At 37.8% G+C, this 18,773-nt stretch overlaps 1 protein-coding gene across 1 annotated transcript in view; it reads left to right on the top strand.

Moving 5' to 3' along the window:
* Positions 1-18,773, top strand: part of F11 (coagulation factor XI) — a 46,451-nt gene that overhangs the window by 14,789 nt on the left and 12,889 nt on the right. Inside the window, exons 3-7 of the mRNA XM_049772433.1 lie at positions 8,509-8,671; positions 12,025-12,131; positions 12,774-12,933; positions 14,750-14,859; positions 15,680-15,839. Coding sequence (XP_049628390.1) covers positions 8,509-8,671; positions 12,025-12,131; positions 12,774-12,933; positions 14,750-14,859; positions 15,680-15,839 — 700 coding nt within the window. The remainder of the gene's footprint in view (positions 1-8,508; positions 8,672-12,024; positions 12,132-12,773; positions 12,934-14,749; positions 14,860-15,679; positions 15,840-18,773) is intronic.

The raw sequence follows: 18,773 nt of genomic DNA, 5'->3' as shown, positions 1-18,773 counted from the left end.
AAGAGAAACCCTGAATCTCTTAGGTCAAGGGAATTTCCTTTCTTACTTTCTCAATACTTACTGTACCTATGGAAAAAAAGGGGGGGGGGAAGCACAAAACCTTGCCAACCAACCAAGCACTCCATTATTTTTTTACTTTTTCTCTTTTTCTTCTTCTTTTTTTTCTATTTCTTTTCTTTCTCACTCTTGTTGGTTATTATTTGGTGTTTTTTGTTTGTTTATTTTTGTTTGTTTTCTGTTTTTTTTGCTGCTAGGTGCTTTTTATTTTGTTGGTAGTTACTGTCTTTTCTTCTAAACTGCTTTTTTTGTCTGTTGTTGTTGTGGTGGTTTTTCTTCTTTTCTTCTTTCTTCTTTCTTCTTCTTCTTCTTCTTCTTCTTCTTCTTCTTCTTCCTCCTCCTCCTCCTCCTCCTCCTCCTCCTCCTCCTCCTCCTCCTCCTCCTCCTTCTTCTTCTTCTTCTTCTTCTTCTTCTTCTTCTTCTTCTTCTTCTTCTTCTTCTTCTTCTTCTTCTTCTTCTTCTTCTTCTTCTTCTTCTTCTTCATCTTCTTCCAGCAGAACCACACAACTTGAATCATCTTGTTCTGCCTCATGAATTGAGGGGGAAAGTAAAAATGAATGGTACCAGGACCAAGCAGCCATATGGTCAAACATTGAGTGAAATTAATAAATGATCAGACCTAAACACGAAACCCAAAGTCAAGAACATCAGAATCTATACCCTATCTACAACAAGCTATACACAGAGGGGAACAGTTACACTAGTACTCTGGGTGGCAAAGAAGGGAGATATGGGACACATGCAGGAAAAAGGGGTGGAGGGAGGACAACCCTGGTGGTGGGAATGGTCCTGATTCATTTTCACTATGTACCTTAAATATTACTGTGAAAGATTTGGTATTTACTTTTTGGTCACAATAAAAATTATTATTAAAATATATATTAGAATGAAAAATAATAATCTTTTATTCAGTAGATAAGTAATAATAATCAAAAATCACTATCTAGAATATTTTTTTTGGGTTTTATGATTCTAATTTATTTTTATAAATTCCTTTATTTAAAACACTGTACTTTTATAGAGTTGTTCATAATACAGTTGTGGGTTTTTTTTATAATTACAAATTTGTTTTTTGTTTTTTTTTTTAATCAATTTATTTTAGAATAACTTTCTTTTTTTTTAAATTTATTTAAACACCTTAATTACATACATGATTGTGTTTGGGTTTCAGTCATGTAAAGAACACCACCCATCACCAGTGCAACATTCCCATCACCAATGTCCCAAGTCTCCCTTCGCCCCACCCGACCCCCGCCTGTACTCTAGACAGGCTCTCCATTTTCCTCATACATTCTCATTATTAGGACAGTTCAAAATGTAGTTATTTCCCTAACTAAACTCATCACTCTTTGTGGTGAGCTTCTGAGGTGAGCTGGAACTTCCAGCTCTTTTCTCTTTTGTGTCTGAAAATTATTATTACAAGGCTGTCTTTCATTTTTCTTAAAACCCATAGATGAGTGAGACCATTCTGCGTTTTTCTCTCTCTCTCTGACTTATTTCACTCAGCATAATAGATTCCGTGTACATCCATGTATAGGAAAATTTCATGACTTCATCTCTCCTGACAGCTGCATAATATTCCATTGTGTATATGTACCACAGTTTCTTTAGCCATTCGTCTGTTGAAGGGCATCTTGGTTGTTTCCAGAGTCTTGCTATGGTAAATAGTGCTGCAATGAATATAGGTGTAAGGAAGGGGTTTTTGTATTGTATTTTTGTGTTCCTAGGGTATATTCCTAGGAGTGGTATAGCTGGATCGTATGGGAGCTCGATTTCAAGTTTTTGGAGGAATCTCCATATCGCTTTCCATAAAGGTTGAACTAGACGGCATTCCCACCAGCAGTGGATAAGAGTTCCTTTCTCTCCACATCCCCGCCAACACTGTTTATTCTCATTCTTTGTGATGTGTGCCATTCTCTGGGGTGTGAGGTGGTATCTCATCGTTGTTTTGATTTGCATCTCCCTGATGATTAGTGATGTGGAACATTTTTTCATGTGTCTTTTGGCCATGTGTATTTCTTCTTTGTCAAAGTGTCTGTTCATTTCTTCTCCCCAATTTTTGATGGGGTTAGATGTTTTTTTCTTGTAAAGTTCTGTCAGTATCTTGTATATTTTGGAGATTAGCCCCTTATCTGATGGGTATTGGGTGAATAGTTTCTCCCACTCAGTGGGTGGCTCTTGTATCCTGGGCACTATTTCCTTTGAGGTGCAAAAGCTTCTCAGCTTAATATATTCCCATCTGTTAATCTCTGCTTTCACTTGCTTGGAGAGTGCAGTTTCCTCCTTGAAGATGCCTGTAATGTCCTGGAGTGTTTTGCCTATGTGCTGTTCTATATATCTTATGGTTTGGGGGCTGATATCGAGGTCTTTAATCCATTTGGATTTTTCCTTTGTACATGATGTTAGCTGGGGGTCTAAGTTCAATTTTTTGCAAGTGGCTATCCAATTGTGCCAACACCACTTGTTGAAGAGGCTTTCCCTGCTCCATTTAGGATTTCCTGCTCCTTTATCAAAAATTAGGTGGTTGTATGTCTGGGGAACATTTTCTGAGTATTCAAGCCTATTCCACTGATCTGAGGACCTATCCTTATTCCAATACCATGCTGTTTTGATAACTGTTGCTTTGTAGTACAGTTTAAAGTTGGGGAAAGTAATTCCTCCCATATTCTTTTCCCCAATGATTGCTTTAGCTATTCGAGGGTGTTTATTGTTCCAAACAAATTTCAAAAGTGTCTGATCCACTTCTTTGAAGAATGTCATGGGTATCTTTAGAGGGATGGCATTGAATCTGTATAATGCCTTGGGGAGTTTTGCCATTTTGATGATGTTAATCCTGCCAATCCATGAGCAGGGTATGCGTTTCCATTTCCGTGTGTCCTCTCTTATTTCTTGGAGCAGAGTTTTATAGTTTTCTTTGTATAGGTCCTTCACATATTTAGTCAAGTTGATTCCAAGATATTTGAGTTTGTGTGGCACTATTGTGAATGGGGTTGTTTTCTTAATGTCCATTTCATCCTTATTACTATTGGTGTATAGAAAGGCCATTGATTTTTGTGTGTTAATTTTGTAGCCTGCCACCTTGCTATATGAGTCTATTGTTTCTAGAAGCTTTTTGATAGAGTCTTTAGGGTTTTCTAAGTAGAGTATCATGTCATCTGCAAACAGTGAGAGCTTGACTTCTTCCTTTCCTATCTGGATTCCCTTGATATCCTTTTCTTGCCTAATCGCTATAGCAAGTACTTCCAGTGCTATGTTGAATAGGAGTGGTGAGAGAGGACAGCCTTGTCTTGTGCCAGAATTTAGGGGGAAGGCTTTCAGTTTTTCTCCATTGAGGATAATATTTGCCACTGGCTTGTGGTAGATGGCCTTCACTATATTGAAAAAGGTTCCCTCCATTCCCATCTTGCTGAGAGTTTTGATCAAGAATGGGTGTTGGACCTTATCAAATGCTTTCTCTGCATCTATTGATATGATCATGTGGTTTTAATTTTTCTTGTTATTGATGTTGTGTATTATGTTGATAGATTTATGGATGTTAAACCAGCCTTGCATTCCTGGGATGAAACCTACTTGATCGTAGTGGATGATCTTTTTAACGAGGCATTGAATCCTATTTGCCAGGATTTTGTTGAGGATCTTTGCATCTGCATTCATCAGTGATACTGGTCTGTAATTTTCTTTTTTTGGTAGCGTCTCTGTCTGGTTTAGGTATCAAGGTGATGTTGGCTTCATAAAAGCTATTTGGAAGTGTTTCTGTTTGTTCAATTTCATGAAAGAGTCTTGCCAAGATTGGCAGTAGTTCCTCTTGGAAAGTTTGATAGAATTCATTAGTGAATCCATCTGGACCTGGGCTTTTGTTTTTCGGCAGACATTTGATTACCATTTTAATTTCATCAATGGTGATGGGGGTGTTTAGATATGCTACATCCTCTTCCTTCAACTGTGGAAGATTATGAGTCCAAGAATTTATCCATTTCTTCCAGGTTCTCATTTTTAGTGGCGTAGAGTTTTTCAAAGTAGTTTCTGATTACCCTTTGAATCTCTGTCATATCAGTAGTGATCTCTCCTTTTTCATTTCTGATACGAGTTATCAAGTTTCTCTCTCTCTCTTTCTTTGTTAGGTTTGCCAGTGGTCTATCTTGTTTATTTTTTCAAGAACCAACTTCTGCTTTCGTTGATCTTTCGGATTGTTTTTTGAGTTTCCACTTCATTGATTTCTGCTCTCAGCTTTGTTATTTCCTTCTGTCTTCCTATTCTTGGGTCCTTTTGTTGAGCATTTTCTAGTTCTATTAGCTGTGTCATTAAGCTACTCAGGTAAGCTCCTTCTTCCTTCCTGATGTGTGCTTGCAAAGCTATAAATTTTCCTCTCAGTACTGCTTTTGCTGTGTCCCATAAGTTCTGAGAGTTTGTGTCTTTATTGTCATTTGTTTCCAGGAACCTTTTTATTTCCTCCTTGATTTCATCTTGGACCCACTGGTTATTGAGCATGAGGCTGTTTAACTTCCAGGTGTTAAAGTGTTTCTTCTGAGTTCCTTTGGAGTTCACAAATAATTTCAGAGCCTTGTGGTCAGCGAAGGTAGTCTGCAAAATTTCTATCCTCTTGATATTATGGAGGTATGTTTTATGTGCCAGCATGTAGTCTATCCTGGAGAATGTCCCATGTACATTGGAGAAGAATGTGTACCCAGGTTTCTGGGGATGGAGTGTCCTATATATATCCACTAGGCCTCTTTCTTCCATTTCTCTCCTCAGGTCTTGTATATTCTTGTTGGGTTTCAGTCTGGTTGACCTATCCAGTGTTGACAAAGCCGTATTAAGGTCCCCCACAATTATTGTGTTGTTGTTGATATTATTTTTCAGATTTGTCAACAGTTGTATTAAATATTTTGCTGGCCCCTCATTCGGTGCATATATGTTTAGGAGAGTGAATTCTTCCTGCTCTACATACCCCTTGATTAATATAAAATGTCCATCTTTGTCCCTTACAACCTTCCTAAGTATAAATTTTGCATTATCTAATATTAGTATGGCCACTCCAGCTTTTTTATGGGTGTTGTTTGCTTGGATAATTTTTCTCCAGCCTTTTATTTTGAGTCTATGTTTGTTCTGACTATTCAGGTGCGTTTCTTGTAGGCAGCAGAAGGTTGTATTGAGTTTTTTGATCCATTTAGCCACTCTGTGTCTCTTAACTGGTGCATTTAGTCCATTGACATTGAGAGAACGAATTGTCCTGGGATTTAACGCCATCTTTATTTCATAATTTGGTGTGTCTTTTGGGTAGTCTTGTCTTAGATTAGGTCTTTCAGTTTTTCTCTTAAGAATGGTTTTGTGTCTGTGAAGTTTCTGAGCTGTTTTTTGTCTGTGAAGCCATGTATTCTTCCATCAAATCGGAAAGTGAGTTTTGCTGGGTATAGTATTCTGGGTGAAGCATTCATTTCATTCAGTCTTGTCACAATATCCCACCACTGCTTTCTGGCATTGAGTGTTTCTGGTGAGAGGTCTGCTGTAAATCTCAGCGAAGCTTGCTTGAACGTGATTTTCCCTTTTGATCTTGCTGTTTTTAGAATTCTGTCTCTATCTGTGGGATTTGTCATTGTGACTAGGATGTGTCTTGGGGTGGTTTTTCTGGGGTCTCTTTTGGTTGGTACTCTTCGGGCATGCAGGATTTGATCACATATATTCTTTAGCTCTGGAAGTTTCTCTTTAATGATGTTCTTGACCGTTGATTCTTCCTGGAAATTTTCTTCCTGGGTCTCTGGGACTCCAATGATTCTTAAGTTGTTTCTGTTGATCTTATCATAGACTTCTATTTTCATCTGTTCCCATTCTTTGACTAATTTTTCCATTGTCTGCTCATTTGCTTTAAGTTTTTTGTCCAATCTCTCCTGCTGTATGGAATTGTTATGTATCTCATCTTCCACAGCACCAAGTCTATTCTCAGCTTCTGATACCCTGTCCCAGAGCTTATCCATTTTGTCATTCACTTCGTTTACTGACTTTTTCAGTCCTGTTAGTTGACATGTTATTTCAGTTTGGAGTTTTGTCATTTCTGTCTTCATATTTTCATGGTTCTTATTAGTTTTCAGTTCAACTCAATCCATGGTTTCTTTTAGTTCATTGAGCATCTTCCATATTGCTAGTCTAAAGTCCTTATCTGAGAGGTTGATTAGTTGGTTGGTCATTATCTGGTCCTCAGAGTTGTCATCTTCATTCTCTATGTCTGATGCTGGCCTGCGTTGTTTCCCCATTGTCACACTTGTATTGTGGGTTTTTCTACGTGTTGTGGTGGTATTCATTGTCTATATGATGCAGGCAGCACACTCCTCTGGCTCCTCCCTTTCTGGATGGGCTGACTTGCCTCTAAGGGAGGGGAGTCCTCCGTGGATGAAGCCCCAAAGTGGGTCAAATCTTAGGCCCGAGCATGCAACAGAGAAGACAGTCCGGAAAGAAATGTTTGCTTCTGTGATATAGTTCCGCTGGAGCCTCTTTTTGCCCCACTCGCAAGAGTTTCACGCAAGAGGACAGTAGACAGACATAGACAGGTCACACTCACAGTTTTTCACAGTTGGGCCCCACTGGGCCAGTGTACTTTCGCGGATTTTCCCCGCCTGGTGTCACACACAGGGAGCCGGCTTTTGCAAAGCTTAGCCGGTTTCATGCTCTGTAGTCCCTCCCTGAAAATGGCGTCTGGGCGAGAGAGGTTTCTGGAGCCTCTTTTTGCCCCACTTGCAAGAGTTTCACGCAAGAGGACAGTAGACAGACATAGACAGGTCACACTCACAGTCTTTCACAGTTGGGCCCCACTGGGCCGGTGTACTTTCGCGGATTTTCCCCGCCTGGTGTCACACACAGGGAGCCAGCTTTTGCAAAGCTTAGCCGGTTTTCATGCTCTGTAGTCCCTCCCTGAATATGGCGTCTGGGTGTGCGAGGTTTCTGGAGCCTCTTTTTGCCCCACTCGCAAGAGTTTCACACAAGAGGACAGTAGACAGACATAAACAGGTCACACTCACAGTTTTTCACAGTTGGGCCCCACTGGGCCGGTGTACTTTCGCGGATTTTCCCCGCCTGGTGTCACACACAGGGAGCCCTATCTAGAATATTTAATCTCCTGAAAATAGTTTTTTTTTCTTTTCTTTTTTTTTTTTTTTTTTTTGGTTTTTGGGCCACACCCAGTAACGCTCAGGAGTTACTCCTGGCTATGCGCTCAGAAGTTGCTCCTGGCTTGGGGGACCATATGGGACACCGGGGGATCGAACCGTGGTCCGTCCTAGGCTAGCGCTGGCAAGACAGGCACCTTACCTTTAGCGCCACCGCCCGGCCCTCCTGAAAATAGTTTAATTTTATGCAATTTAGACTTGCTTTTTAAAAAATATTATTTATGAAAAAGCTTCATGATTTTTCTGATAAATTTCCAGTTGTAAATGGGTCTATTTAAAATTGTGGGATGATGTAGCATGTTATCAATGAATCTTACTATAAAATGATCAGTCTGGAGCATTAATTTTATATACAGAGTATATACAAAATAGGAATAAAAAAAGTGATAAAACAGGAGGCTAATTCTAGGCCTGGATGGATCCTAAAACGAATCATTTCCCAGTAATGATCTGAGAAATGTTTTTATTACTCATAAATCCCTTTAAGTCTCTAGAGAATCACTTGACAGTCTGATTCCACTGAAGTATATATGTTTTTGGGGAGGGGTGCCCCACCCAGTAGCACTCAGTGGTTACTCCTGGCTTTGTGCTCAGAAATTACTACTGGCAGGGCTGGAACAGTGGCACAAGCCGTAAAGCATCTGCCTTGCCCGTGCTAGCCTAAGGACCATGGTTCGATCCCTGGGCGTCCCATATGGTCCCCCAAGCCAGGAGTAATTTCTTGTCTCTGTGTGTGTGTGTGTGTGTGTGTGTGTGTGTCACACCCGGCAATACTCGGGTTATTCCTGGCTTTACACTCAAAAATCGCCCCGGCAGGCTCGGGGGACCATATGGGATGCTGGGATTTGAACCAGCGACCTTCCGCATGCAAGGCAAACGCCTTACCACTGTGCTATCTCTCTGGCCCCATCTCAGGAGCAATTTCTGAGAGCATAGCCAGGAGTAACCCCTGAGCGTCACTAGGTGTGGCCCAAAAACAAACAAACAAAATTACTACTGGCAGGCTTGGGGTGCTGGAAATAGAACCTGGGTGAGCTGTGGGTCAGGCAAATGCCCTACCAGCTCTGATATCATTACAACTCCTACCAGTTCTGATATCATTACAACCCAATATATGCCATTTTTGTGAGGTTGCTCATTAAATACAATTGCATAAGAATATTGAGAGCCCTGATTTGCGATTTTAGACATATTGCCTGTTAAGTACACCTATTCTGCTTGCTCTTGTGAGATTATTACCTAATTAGACATGTGTTTACTAAAATATAAATGACATGCCACGTATTAATTACAGAATGTGTTACTAAGCTGTTCAAAGGTATCTACTATCAAGGCGGAGATATCACAACTGTTTTTACACCCAGTGCCAAGCACTGCCAACTAGTTTGTACCCTTCATCCAAGGTGTCTGTTCTTTTCTTTTATGGCTTCATCGTCATCTAGTGATCCTACCAAATGGTAAATGTTTCCCTTTTCACATAGAGTAAATAGATTTTTTACAAGTTACCTGCTAATTAATTTCTTTCTACCATGTTATAGTATTTTAAATTAATCACTGAATTACATAAATGATGTATAGATATATCATAAATAAATAAATGTGATCTTAATGAAGATTCATCAATTTTTCTTGTGGTCTCAATATTAATGACATATTTAATATTTTTTTTGTCACCAACCATTCCTATAATTTCAAAAACACCTAGTACCTTTAATATTTGCACAGTACCATATAGTTCAATCCCACACTGCAGTACTTTTAATAATAATAATAATACCTTTATTTAAGCACATGATTATAAACATGCTTGTTGTTGGGTTTCAGTCATAAAAAGAATGATGCTGGGGCCGGAGAGATAGCATGGAGGTAAGGCATTTGCCTTGCATGCAGGACGGTGATTTGAATCCCGGCATCCCATATGGTCCCCCAGCCTGCCAGGGCTGATTTCTGAGCAGAGAGCCAGGAGTAACCCCTGAGCGCTGCTGGGTGTGACTCCCCCCCAAAAAAGAACAACCCCCTTTACCAGTGCAAGAGTCCCACCTCCAATGCCCCCTAACTCCTCCCCCTTCCCCTGCCTGTATTCACTCATTACCATTGTCATGATAGCTGCTAGTGTAGTTATTTCTCTAACTACTCTCACCACATTTTGTGATAAGCTTCATATCCTGGGCTGGTCCTTCCAGCCCTCATCTCTATTGTCATTGGGTATTATTACTATACTGTCTTTTATTTTTCTTAAATCCACAGATGAGTGAGACTGTTCTATGTCAATCTCTCTCCCTCCATCTTATTTCACTCAGCATAATAATTTACATGTCCATCCATGTGTAGAAAAACTTCATGACTTCATTTTTCCTGATTGCTGCATAGTAATCCATTGTGTATATGTACCACAGTTTCTTTAACCATTCATCTGCTGTCAGGCATCTGGGTTGTTTACAGATTCTGGCTATTGTAAATAGTGCTGCAATAAATATAGGTGTGCAGAAGGCATTTTTGTATTGAGTTTTTGTGTTCCTAGGGTATATCCCTTGGAATTGTATAGCTGGACATATTTAATATTTTTAATTTAAAGTTTTTGTTTTGTTTTTGGTGCAATATTCAGTGGTACTTAAAGCTTACTTCTGCCTTTGTACTGGCCCTCCTGGTGGGCTCTGAGAGCCATATAGAGAGCCAAATATTGAACTAATTACAATTAAGTACAAGGCAAGCACCCTATCTGATGTGCTATCTCACTGGCCTAAGATGGCATACTTCTTTTAAAAAGTTTAAACTGAATTACGATGAGATACAGACTTCCAAGATTGTTAATGATTGAGTTTTAGTCATATAATGTTGACTGAATGTATGACTCATGCACGCCTTTACCACCAATTTTCTGTTATCAATGTCTCTCCCTTCAGTTCTCCTCCCATCTCCACTTGCCATTTTGGCAGACATATTTCTTCTTATTTCTTCCTGCCCCTTTTTCTTCTAGGCATTATGGATTGCAATATTGTTACTGAAGGGGTATCATGCATATCACTTTATCTTCTTCCAGCACACATTTTTTTACCAGAGTGATAATTTCCAACTATCATTGTCATAGGTGTCTCTTCTCTGCCCTAACTGTACTCTCCTGCTCTCTGTAGCGAGCTTCCTACCATAGGTTGGTCCTCCCTGTACTTGTCTCTGTTGCCTTTGGTATTTTTACCATACTATATATATTTGTTAATATCCCACAAATGAGCGTGATCTTTCTATGTCTATTTCTCTTCCTCTGGATTCATTTTTCTCAGCATAATACTTTCCATATCATCCATGTATAAACAAATTTCATGACTTAATTTTTTTTCTAACAGCTCTGTAGAATTCTACTATAGAGAGAGGTACCATAGTTCTTTATATCAGAAACATAGAAACTCTTTTGCATTATAATGTATGTTCAAGAACATATATTGTAATAAACAAAAAATAAAATAAATTTTTAGACATCTTATTTTTCCCAAATGAATATTAAGATTCACAAGATTCAAAAATCACAAATTTGGTGTTTTTATTTATGTTATTATTTTTCTAAGTTCCTCCCACAATTTTTTTTCTTTGTTTTTTGGGCGATACTGGTGGCGCTCAGGGGTTACTCCTGGCTCTATGCTCAGAAATCACTCCTGGCAGGCTCAGGGGACCATATGGGACGCTGGGATTTGAACCACTGTCCTTTTGCATGCAAAGCAAATGCTCCACCTCTACGCTATCTCTCTGCCCCCCCCCACAGTTTTTTGTTTAATTTAGTTTATTGTTGTTGTATTTATTGGTATTTACAGCTTTAAAGAAAATATTTAAAGAAAATATACAACTCTACTACAGGGTTTGAGTCATATTTTTAACAAGGCAAAGAGTAAATACTTTAGCCTTCAAAAGACAAAAGTCAAGGATATAAGTATTTTTTAAATTATGGAAACTATTCTTAATTAATAGTTGACTGGACAGAGATAATAATTAAAATAAATGGACCAAGAGGCCATAGTTAACTAACTTTTATTTCTTGTTAAGAAGTAATGCTGAGGGGCTGGAGAGATAGCACAGTGACAGGGCATTTGCCTTGCATGCAGATGGACGATGGTTTGAATCCAGGCATTTCATATGGTCCTCTGAGCCTGCCAGGGCAATTTCTGAGTGCAGAGCCAGGAGTAACCCCTGAGCACTGCCAGGTGTGACCCAAATCCAAAAAAACAAAAACAAAAACAAAACGAAGTAATATTGAGGGGCTGGAGCAGTGGAGCAGTGGCGCAGCAGTAGGGCATTTGCCTTGCATGTGGCTGACCTAGGATGGACCATGGTTCAATCCCTTGGCGTCCCCCAAGCCAGGAGCGATTTCTGACTGCAGAGCTAGGAGAATCTCTGAGCATCACCAGGTGTGGCTCAAACCCCCCCCCCCCCGCCAAAAAAAAGTAATGTTGAAAAACATTATTTATTAAAAAAATTACATATCTCTTGTTGAGAAGGGATGTTGGAAAAAGTCAGTCTTACTAAGAAAATATTTGTCTTGGCATTAACTAGAGAAATTTGTTTTCTTCTCCTTGATTTCTGTTACCTGACTTTTAAGCCACATTATTTTAAAACATATCAGTTTAACTAGTTTCTGTTGTTATTTTTTTGTGGGTCTACACAAGCACTTCTAAGGGCTTACTTCTGGATGTGCATTTAGGGATCAGTCCTTGCAGTGCTTGGAGAAACTATATAGGGTATTGAAGATTGAACTCAGGTCAACAGCACCTGCATGATTTATTATATTTCCAGTTATAAGTTATGCTATTGTTTCACAAAACAGGTTTACTTGCATCCTGAAAGACAGTGTTACAGAAACATTGCCAAGGGTGAATATAACAGGAGCAATTTCTGGATATTCTTTCAAGCAATGTCCACACCAATTAAGTGGTAAGATTTTAATAGAAAGAATAAATACTAGCTATTGGGATATATCACATAGTTATGTCAGGTGTGGGTTTATGGCTATTAAAAAATCTGGCTATACTGAACTTAATCTCCTAAAAAAAGCCTCTATGAAAGAGTAGTAAACAGTACAAATACATCTCATAGTTCTTTAAAATTTTATCTCATAGGATATATCTTACCATATCAGGTACTGTCATCAATTTTTATTCTCCTCCTTTAGAGCTTATAAATGTTCACATGAAAGTCCTTATCAAACTTTTACACTGCAGTTCTTATTAATTCAAACCAAATGGAGCAAATATGAAAGCTAAGGAGACACTTGCTTAATTAGGAAAATTTCACTACAAATCAGTGGAGTTAAGGAGACAAGAAAGGCCAGGTTAGATCACTGAACCAATAATTTGCAAGTCACATACTAAAGAACTCTGCTTCCAGTAAAAGTTTTTTCTGAAAATTGAAATTAAGCAGATTAATTTTTAATAACTTCTGAGGAAAAATTGGTAAAAGACTTGAAAAGAAAGGCAAGAAAAATGATGTTAAGGTTTAAATATTAGAGTTATACCCTATATCATAAAAATATATCAATAAAATAAAGATAACTTTATTTCCCATGTTTATTTCTAGCTTGTAACAAAAATGTTTATATGGACCTAGATATGAAGGGTATGAACTATAATAGATCTGTTTCCAAGAATGTTCAAGAATGTCAAGAGAGATGCACAAACGATAATCATTGTCACTTTTTCACTTATGCAACAAGGCAGTTTCCAAGCACAGAGCATCGGTGAGTAAGCTATAATTTGAGTCACAGAACATCAATATTCTATAAAAACAAATGGAGGTATATTCAAATTGTTTTATTAGCTTAACAACAAAATTTAAACTTGTAAAAGTCACTTTCATAATTTATATGTAGATGTATATCTAAAAACAATAATTTAACTGATTTTTACTTATTTTTATTGTAAGTAGCATGCCTACAGCAGTACTAATTACCAGGGTTTTGGTACAAACTTACTGTACCTTCACCACCAACAAAATGTTGGTTTTTAAAGACTTACCATTTTAATATTGGTAGTTTTAAAGCAATGATAATTTCTCTAACTTCACCATTTCTTGCCAAAAGACTATCACAATCTCAACCTAAAGAATCAATAATTAAATTCTATTCTCTTCTCCAAATAACAGTTCATTTCCTAAGACAAAACAATTGAAGTATATATGAAATGTTTTAAAATATTTGAAGTGATTTTAAATACCCAGAGATAAATCTTTTAAGAATAATATAAAAATAACCATCTCTAATGATTAATTCTTTTCTTAGGGAAAATAGTAACTTTATATTTAAAACTAAAACTAATTTAGACATTATAGATTTGTACAGTGAATACCCTTATTAGAAACCCACTGAAGGGCCCTGAGTGATAGCACAGAGGCAGGGCATTTGCACGTGGCTGATCTGGAAGAACCTGGATTTGATTCCTGATGTCCCATATGATCCCCAGAGCCAGGAGAGATTTCTGACTGGAGAACCTGGAGTAACTACTGAGCACAGACAGGTGTAGCCTACCCCCCCACTCCACCTCCCAAAAAAAAGAAAAGAAAAGAATAAAAAGAAAGAAACCCACTAAAAACAAATAAAGTCCAAATGACTTAAAAGTTCTTCATGTTCATAAAAATGAAATGAATGGGAGACAAAGAATCAGACATATTTCAAAAACAAAAACAAAACAAAACTCTCAAATGAATCATTTTAAAAGTTTTACTGGTGAGACCAGAGCAATAGTACAGTGGATAGGTGTTTGTATTGCATTCAGCTGACCCAGGTTCAATTTGAGGCATCTCATCATCATCATCATCTCAGGTTCCCTGAGCATCATTTTTTAATATTTTTATTTAAGCACCATGATTAAAAGCATGTTTATAGTTGGGTTTTAGTTATAAAAAAAAAAAGCCTTCACCAGTGCAAAGTTCCCACCACAATGCCCTCCATCTCCCTCCTCCCCATCCCTTGCCTATATTCAAGATTTCTCTCACTTACTACCATTGTCCTAGTAGTTGTCAGTATAGTTATTTCTCTAACTGAACTCACCACTCTTTGAAGTTAGGAGTAATCCCTTGGCACTGTTGGATGTGGCCCAAGAACCCAATAAGTAATAGTTTTCTTGACTTATATTTGGATCTTCCTATTTATTTTTTTTATCTATGGTTGGGAGGAGGAAGATTTGGGACATTGGTGATGGGAATGTTGCACTGGTGATGGGTGGTGTTCTTTACATGACTGAAACCCAAAACAATCATGTATGTAATAAATTTGTTTAAATAAAAATTATTTTCACAAAAAAAGAATTGGAACTTGAGAAGCCATTAATTTCAATATCCCAACTTTCTGTTTCTCCACCATTCTAAAGTCACTGTACTCAGGGAAACACAAAAATGACAAAAGTCACAGGGTCACTAGATCCTACAGTCACTACTCAAATTATGCTATGATCAATATTTTTAGAATTATTTAGGTCCACAATCTCTCTAAATACAAATTTCTTCTTAGCTATTTGCACTTAGAAAAATAAATTATTTTCCTTTCTGTTTTTATTCAGTAACATTTGTTTATTGAAGTACACTGGAACAGGAACTCCAACAGGAATAACGAAGCTCAATAAAGTAGTGTCTGGGTTTTCACTGAAATCCTGTGCACTTTCTAATCTGGGTAACTATTATTTCTTAATGAGGTAGCTTAAACACTATTGATGTTGAAAATATGTATTATGGTTCTAACTTATGATATTTATGCTCAATGATAATGGATAGCTTTTTCAATCATTACAAAATTTTTTTCATTGCCTTACAAAATTAATTTTTTTAGTTGAATTTAAAGTTTGAAAGAACCACTTCAGTCTTTTTAAATCGAAAATAGTGTCTTGGTAGAAAAAAACTTTAAAACATTTCTTTATAGGGGTTGGAGCAGTAGTATTGTGGGGTAGGGTGCTGACTTGCCTGTGGCAGACCCAGCTGTGATATCCTGCATCCCACATAATAGTTTCCAGGCACCACCTGGAGTAATTCCTGAGTACAGAGCCAGGAGTAATCCCTGAGCATCACTAAAAGTGACCCCCCCATTTTTCCCCTTAGAATAGTTTTTGGTTCATAAAAAAATTGGGGAAAGTTACAGATACCATAAATACTGTGTCAAACATACTGCGTAGCCTCTTCCATTAACATTGTATCTTGCCAAAGTGGTAGTTTCATCATATCTGAAGGGGCTACACTGACACATCATAATCACCCAAAATTCATAGTCTTCACTGTAATTCAGTCTTTATATCACACATTCTGCAAGCCTGGACAAATATGTAATGACTGTGTATATCATTATTGTATCATAAAAAAAGCATTTTAATTTCCCCTAGATTGTTCTGTATTTTGTCACTCTAACAAATCTTTCATAGAGAATTTACAAATATATCTCAAAATTTCACTATTTCTATTGATGAATTTAATGTCTAAATGTGGTGTCTTTTGTTACACAGCTTGTATTAGGGATATTTTCCAGAATACGGTGTTTGCGGATAGTAACATTGACAGTGTTATGACTCCAGATGTCTTTGTCTGTCAACAAATTTGTACTCACCATCCCAACTGTTTGTTTTTCACCTTCTTTTCTGAAGAATGGCCAAAAGACTATGAAAAGTAAGAAGCAATATTAACATATTGTATTATCTTTTAAAAAAACTCATCAGAATATTTAAAAATATGAAGCATCTCTGGGATAGATGAAAGATGCCAAGAAGCATTTCTAGGGGCTGGAGCCATAAAACAGCAGGTAGGGCATTTGCCTTCCACACCGCTGACCCAGGTTTGATTTCCAACATCCTATATGGTCCTCCAATTCTGCCAAAAGTGATTTTTGAGCCCAGAGCCAGGAGTAACCCCTGAGCATCCTCAAACCCAAAGGGACAAAAAGGATCTGTACCTTTTTTTTGTTCCATACCTAAAATCGAAAGCCCAAGGTTGCCAAGAACTCATGTTATAAGCTACAGTTTATGGGGGACTATTCTATCAGCAAAGGGAAAGCTGGATCAGAGTGGAAACAAGAGAATGGTGATGATAATTAAGAGGCAACTCAGACCAATGCCCAGACCCAGAGCAGAAAAGAGCTAAAATTATCAATGAAATGTCAGCTCTAATATGGCAAGAGTTACAAATGACGGCATAGATGAACCACATAGATACCACATACCACATAGATGTGGTACCTAATGAAACTGAAGATGGTGATGAAGGGGAATCTAAATAGAGACCTTGCTTCTTACTAATTTGTAATAAAATAGAAAATCTTAAACAGGAGAAATATATTTGGTTATCAAAGGAATATTTTCTGGGGTTGTTACCTCTTGAAGAACTAAATCAAAGCAAAACTAAAAACTATGTCTTTTTTTTTTTTAATTAGATACCATATATTGCTTAGCCAAATTCTCTTAGAACTTCACATTGTTTGACTAGTTTGACTTTTTGCCTCTCTTTGGAGACAGCATTCCCCAGAGTAATCCTGCCAAGGTAAATCCTCAAACTCAGTAAAGCAAGTAGTATTTTCCATTAAGTAAGACTGAAACTTCAGAAGTACTTGATCTGTCACATGAAAATAAGCCATTTATGTTTACTCAACTCTCGGGCTCTGGCAAGGGTCCCCTGACAAGGCCAATGCCAATGATGAGAAAGGGTCTCTTCCAGCTCATAGCCCGTGAGGCAAGACTCGGGAAGAGGAGGGAAAGAAGGGAAGACTGAGAGCCACACACCACTCGTAGGGAAGAATTGTCTGACAATATCTTCATTTATTGAAGTTTATTAATGTCAAGGGTTTTTCAAGGAAAACTTTTGGTGGGAAACAGAATGCAGATAATACAGCTTTACATTGCTTAGGCATTATAGCAACCAGATGGTATGTGAAGACAGCGGCCACAAGGTACATGACATCATTAAATCAGATGATATGTAATGGCAGTATTTACAATGCTCTAGGCATCATTAAATCAGATGATATGTAAAGACAGTGGTTGCAATGCTTATGGCACTATTAACCTAGATAGTTTGTAAGAGCAGGTTGTTTTGACCTGGATAACTTTCTCCTCAGCTAACCCTGCATTCGTAAGAGCAGGTAACACAAGTCTCTGAACAGAGACATTATTTTTATTTATTTATTTTTTTTGGGGTCACAGCCGGCAGCACTCAGGGGTTACTCCTGGCTCCAGGGCTCAGAAATCGCTCCTGGCAGGCTCGGGGTACCATATGGGATGCTAGGATTTGAACCAACGACCTTCTGTATGAAAGGCAAACGCCTTACCTCCATGCTATCTCTCTGGCCCCAGAGACATTCTTTTATATTCAAGGCCAGCTTCAGAAATTGACTTATTTCTCATCTTCCCAGCCACATTCAACACACTCAACAAATGTGGTATCTAATATATGCCTGTTATATCAGGTTCTAAACTTATAAACATTGGAGATGCCATAGTGAATGAGATTTAAATTTTTTTTTTTTGGTTTTTTGAGCCACACCCATTTGATGCTTAGGGGTTACTCCTGGCTAAGCTCTCAGAAATTGCCCCTGGCTTGGGGAGACCATATGGGACACCGGGAGATCGAACTGCGGTCCTTCCTTGGCTAGCGCTTGCAAGGCAGACACCTTACCTCTAGTGCCACCTCGCGGGCCCCGAGATTTAAATCTTGCCACAGTTGGATCCAAGCATAAGGGTAGAATAGATTGATATATACTGCCAATGCAGAAACAGAGAGATTTGCCGTTGTAATGAATGCAGGCTATGAAATAACAAAAAGAATCAAAGATTTTAAGATTTTGAACCAGGAAATAAGAAAATGGAAATGTCTATGACTAAAATGAGGATGATTTCATGAAAAGATTTCAACAGGGAAATTATGTTTATTAAACACCCAGAGAGAAATGTTAAATTGGAAAGAGAACTCTAAAAAGTTCTAAAGTTCTAAAGAGATTGACACTTTAGATCTATGTTTGATGTCACCAAAAAACAGCTATAACTAAAAACATAAAGCTAGCAAGATCATCAAAGAATTGAATGTATTCATAAAAGAAATAAAATTCACAGAACAAGCCCTGAAGTATTATGCATTTTAAAAAATGAGACATCAGAGTGCTAAAGATAAAGATCTGGCTATTCAAATTTAAACTAATTAAAATTAATTAAACTAATTATGCATTTCTTCAGTTCCACTGACCACATTTCAAGTATTTAATAACTGTACATGGCTGCTATGCTACAGGATGGCACGGAAATGGACTACTTCATTTTTTTCATTGCAGAAAATTCTATTGGACTTTGACTTGAGTTAGGTATTAGGAAAAGTTACTTCCTTTCAGGAAGATAACTGTTTGGCAGTGAATTTGTAAATTAATTTCACTAATCCCTGACAAAGCCTGTAGTTATTCTGGAGAATAGTAGATAGCTTGAAGATTCTTGAATCTTTGAGATATTCTGGGAATTTTAGAAGAAAGCAAATAAAGGTGGTTCTAGGTACACACTATAGAGACTTATCAGAATATTTTTTATGAAGCCGATGATTTAGTTAAGAAAATTTGCATACCTACTT

This window comes from Suncus etruscus, chromosome 4 (genome assembly GCF_024139225.1).
Source record: "Suncus etruscus isolate mSunEtr1 chromosome 4, mSunEtr1.pri.cur, whole genome shotgun sequence".
In the NCBI taxonomy this organism is placed as follows: Eukaryota; Metazoa; Chordata; class Mammalia; order Eulipotyphla; family Soricidae; genus Suncus; species Suncus etruscus.
The sequence above is the reverse complement of the archived record's forward strand: the minus strand, read 5'-3'. Positions and strand labels throughout refer to the sequence as shown.